Here is a 4,290-nt window from a genome sequence, read left to right as displayed (position 1 = left end):
ACAGATAGGATTTATGAAGGGATTTGGGACAGTCGACGGAATTTTCGCACTTCGACAGAATATGGAAAAACATCGAGAAAAGCAGAAAGTACTACATATGGTTTTCATTGACTTAGAGAAAGCGTATGATAGGATCCCACGGCAAGAAGTATGGAGAGGCCTGAGAAAAAGAGGAGTGCCAGAAAAGTATGTCAGAATTGTCCAAGAATGCTACAGGAATGTTACAACTAGAGTTCGGAGTACAGTTGGCACAACGGATAGCTTTCAGGTGAAAGTCGGCTTACACCAAGGATCGGCACTAAGCCCACTATTATTCAACATAGTGTTCGATGTCATAACGGAAAATGTCAGAGAGGAACCACCCTGGTGTGTATTATATGCTGATGACATTGTCTTAGTGACCGAAAGGAGAGGACAGCTGGAAAGAAAATTAGAAGAATGGAGAGTTGCTTTGGAAAGCAGAGGAATGAGGATTAGTAGGTCCAAAACTGAATATTTTACGACGGATACAAGGGGCGATCAACAGGCCACAATTAGACTGAATGGTGAAAAGTTGAAGAGAGTGAAAACATTTAAGTACTTGGGATCGATGGTAGACGAGACAGGGGAAATGGAAAAAGAAGTGAACTTCCGGATTCAGTGTGGCTGGAACAATTGGCGGCAAGTTTCGGGTGTGATATGCGATAGAAGGGTACCAGTAAGAGTGAAGGGCAAAGTCCACAAAGCAGTCGTTAGACCTGCTTTGATGTATGGGCTAGAAGCAGCACCTTTGAAGAAGATTGAAGAGAGGAAGATGGATGTAGCGGAGATGAAGATGTTGAGATGGATGGTGGGAGTCAACAGAACAGACCGAATTAGGAATAAGTACATAAGAGGAACGGTGAAAGTAGTTGAAGTCTCCAAGAAGATCCAGGAGTCAAGGTTGAGGTGGTATGAACACTTGAGAAGAAGAGTTGGCGAAGACCACGTAGGAAGGGAGATCATGGAAATGGAGGTGGAGGGAGTTAGAAGAAGAGGACGGCCCAAAAGAAGATGGATTGACTGCATAAACGGAGATCTTGGGGAGAAGAATATAAATCCAGAAATGGCAAACAATAGAAATACGTGGAGAAGGCTCATTCACAACGGCGACCCCGAATAGGGAAAAGCTGGGAAGAAGAAGAAGAAGAAGAAGTTAACTGTTCACTATAATTTATTTCTAGTTCTTTGTATTCTGAAACAACTTGTTCATAGCCTTCAGAGTCTTCTTTACTTAACAGTGTATTTTCTAATTGGTTGAAAGTAGTCTGACAAACTTTATTTTTTTCCCTTAAAGATTCTTTTACCCTTTATAATTAACTAAGGTTACTTGTGTACTGCTCATTATGTTCTTTAACAGTTCTTGCTAACCAACCTTGATTTGATGCCAATGATTTTCTTAACATTTTGATAGACATATTTGTGGATTTAATTTTAGGTTGTTCTTATTTGCTGGTTATTTGAGTAGTTGCCTGTTACTTCACCTGTTCCTCTGGCTTGTTTCGCCATGCACCTCCGGTTCAACTGAACTCAGTGGGTGTATAGATTTGTTTCAAGTTAGAAACTAATTTAATGATTTGTCCTAAATATACACAAATTCTCCTCCCCTTGCTTTCGTCTTATGAACCGTTTAATGTGGTGAGACATGTGTCCTCTACTTGTCCGGTACCAGTGTACACATTCTCTCGCCTGATGTCTTTTATAAAGGAAGGAACTGAAGCTTAGGAAGTTATTCTTAAAGCTCTATTAAAGGACCTGCTTATCTGGTCACATGTGCTTTGGATCACTTTCCCTGGCCTCAGTTCTATGATATTTTTATGTTCTATTGGCACAATAACAACCTCAGAGTAACACTGGCTTTTGATAGAGTCCGGCACAAAACTTTGATTTCCAAACTACCCTCCTACGGCTTCTATCCTTCGCTCTGTAACTTCATCTCGTTTCCTTTCTGACCGTTCTATTGCTGTTTTGGTAGACGGTCAGTTCTTCTCCTAAATCTATTAACAGTTTTTAACCTTTTTTTTTTTTTTAAATCTATTAACAGCTTTTGATTCCACCCTGTCTAGAAGAGCGGTATGAGTGAAACCCCCCCCAGACATGTGAAGCATACTCCATACATGGACGGCTAAGGCCCTTGTACAGAGTTATCAGCTGAAGGGGTGAGAAAAACTAGCGGAGATGTCTCATAACGTCCAAATTCATAGAAGCTGTCTTAACTAGATATGAGATGTGAAGTTTCCAGTTCAGATTATAAGTAAAGGACAGACCGAGGATGTTCAGTGTAGAAGAGGGGGACAATTGAGTGTCATTGAAGAAGAGGGGATAGTTGTCTGGAAGGTTGTGTCGAGTTGATAGATGGACGAATAGAGTTTTTCAGGCATTAAAGTTTGCTCTGTCCCAATCAGAAATTTTAGAAAGACCAGAAGTCAAGCGTTCTGTGGCTTCCCTGTGTGAAATGTTTACCTCCTGAAGGGTTGGACGTCTATGAAAAGACGTGGAAAAGTGCAGGGTGGTATCATCAACGTAGGAGTGGATAGGACAAGATGTTTGGTTTAGAAGATCATTAATGAATAGTAAGAAGAGAGTGGGTGACAGGACAGAACTCTGAGGAACACCACTGTTAATAGATTTAGGAGAAGAACAGTGACCGTCTACCACAGCAGCAATAGAACAGTCAGAAAGGAAATTTGGGATGAGGTTAAAGAGAGAAAAATAGAAGCCGTAGGAGGGTAGTTTGGAAATCAAAGCTTTGTGCCAGACTCTGTCAAAAGCTTTTGATATATCCAAGGCAACAGCAAAAGTTTCACCAAAATCTCTAAAAGAGGATGACCAAGACTCAGTAAGGAAAGCCAGAAGATCACCAGTAGAGCGGCCTTGACGGAACCCATACTGGCGATCAGATAGAAGGTTGGGAAGTGATAGATGTTTAAGAATCTTCCTGTTGAGGATAGATTCAAAAACTTTAGATAGGCAGGAAATTAAAGCAATAGGACGGTAGTTTGAGGGATTAGAACGGTCACCCTTTTTAGGAACAGGCTGAATGTAAGCAAACTTCCAGCAAGAAGGAAAGGTAGATGTTGAAAGACAGAGGTGAAAGAGTTTGACTAGGCAAGGTGCAAATACGGAGGTACAGTTTCGGAGAACAATAGGAGGGACCCCATCAGGTCTATAAGCCTTCCGAGGGTTTAGGCCAGCAAGAGCATGTAAAACATCATTGCGAAGAATTTTAATAGGTAGCATGAAGTAGTCAGAGGGTGGAGGAGAGGGAGAAACAAGCCCAGAATCGTCCAAGGTAGAATTTTTTGCAAAGGTTTGAGCGAAGAGTTCAGCTTTAGAAATAGATGTAATAGCAGTGGTGCCATCTGGTTGAAATAAAGGAGGGAAAGAAGAAGAAGCAAAGTTATTGGAAATATTTTTGACTAAATGCCAGAAGTCACGAGGGGAGTTAGATCTTGAAAGGTTTTGACACTTTCTGTTAATGAAGGAGTTTTTGGTTCGTTGGAGAACAGACTTGGCATGGTTCTGGGCAGAAATATAAAGTGCATGAGATTCTGGTGATGGAAGGCTTAAGTACCTTCTGTGGCCCACCTCTCATGTATAGCACGAGCTGAGTTAAACCAAGGTTTGGAAGGTTTAGGTCGAGAAAAAGAGTGAGGAATGTACGCCTCCATGCCAGACACTATCACCTCTGTTATGCGCTCAGCACACAAAGACGGGTCTCTGACACGGAAGCAGTAGTCATTCCAAGAAAAATCAGCAAAATACCTCCTCATTTCCTCCCAAATAGCAGAGGCAAAACGCCAGAGGCACCTTCGCTTAGGGGGATCCTGAGGAGGGATTGGAGCGATAGGACAAGATACAGATATGAGATTGTGATTGGAGGAGCCCAACGGAGATAGATGAAAGGATGACAGCATAAGCAGAAGGATTAGAGGTCAGGAAAAGGTCAAGAATGTTGAGCATATCTCCAAGACGATCAGGAATACGAGTAGGGTGTTGCACCAATTGCTCTAGGTCGTGGAAGATTGCAAAGTTGAAGGCTAGTTCATAAGGATGGTCAGTAAAGGGAGAGGAAAGCCAAAGCTGGTGGTGAACATTGAAGTCTCCAAGAATGGAGATCTCTGCAAAAGGGAAGAGGGTCAGAATGTGCTCCACTTTGGAAGTTAAGTAGTCAAAGAAATTCTTATAGTCAGAGGAATTAGGTGAAAGGTATACAGCACAGATAAATTTAGTTTGAGAGTGACTCTGTAGTCGTAGCCAGATGGTGGAAAA

At 41.9% G+C, this 4,290-nt stretch overlaps 1 protein-coding gene across 1 annotated transcript; it reads left to right on the top strand.

Moving 5' to 3' along the window:
• Positions 1-589: 589 nt before the first annotated feature.
• Positions 590-1,141, top strand: LOC135097993 (uncharacterized). Its single transcript, XM_064000164.1, has one exon. The coding sequence runs from the start codon at positions 590-592 to the stop codon at positions 1,139-1,141; it is 552 nt and encodes a 183-aa protein (XP_063856234.1).
• Positions 1,142-4,290: the final 3,149 nt, after the last annotated feature.

This window comes from Scylla paramamosain, unplaced genomic scaffold, assembly GCF_035594125.1.
Source record: "Scylla paramamosain isolate STU-SP2022 unplaced genomic scaffold, ASM3559412v1 Contig39, whole genome shotgun sequence".
In the NCBI taxonomy this organism is placed as follows: Eukaryota; Metazoa; Arthropoda; class Malacostraca; order Decapoda; family Portunidae; genus Scylla; species Scylla paramamosain.
Note: the sequence above shows the minus strand (reverse complement) of the source record. Positions and strands in the feature narration are given on the sequence as shown.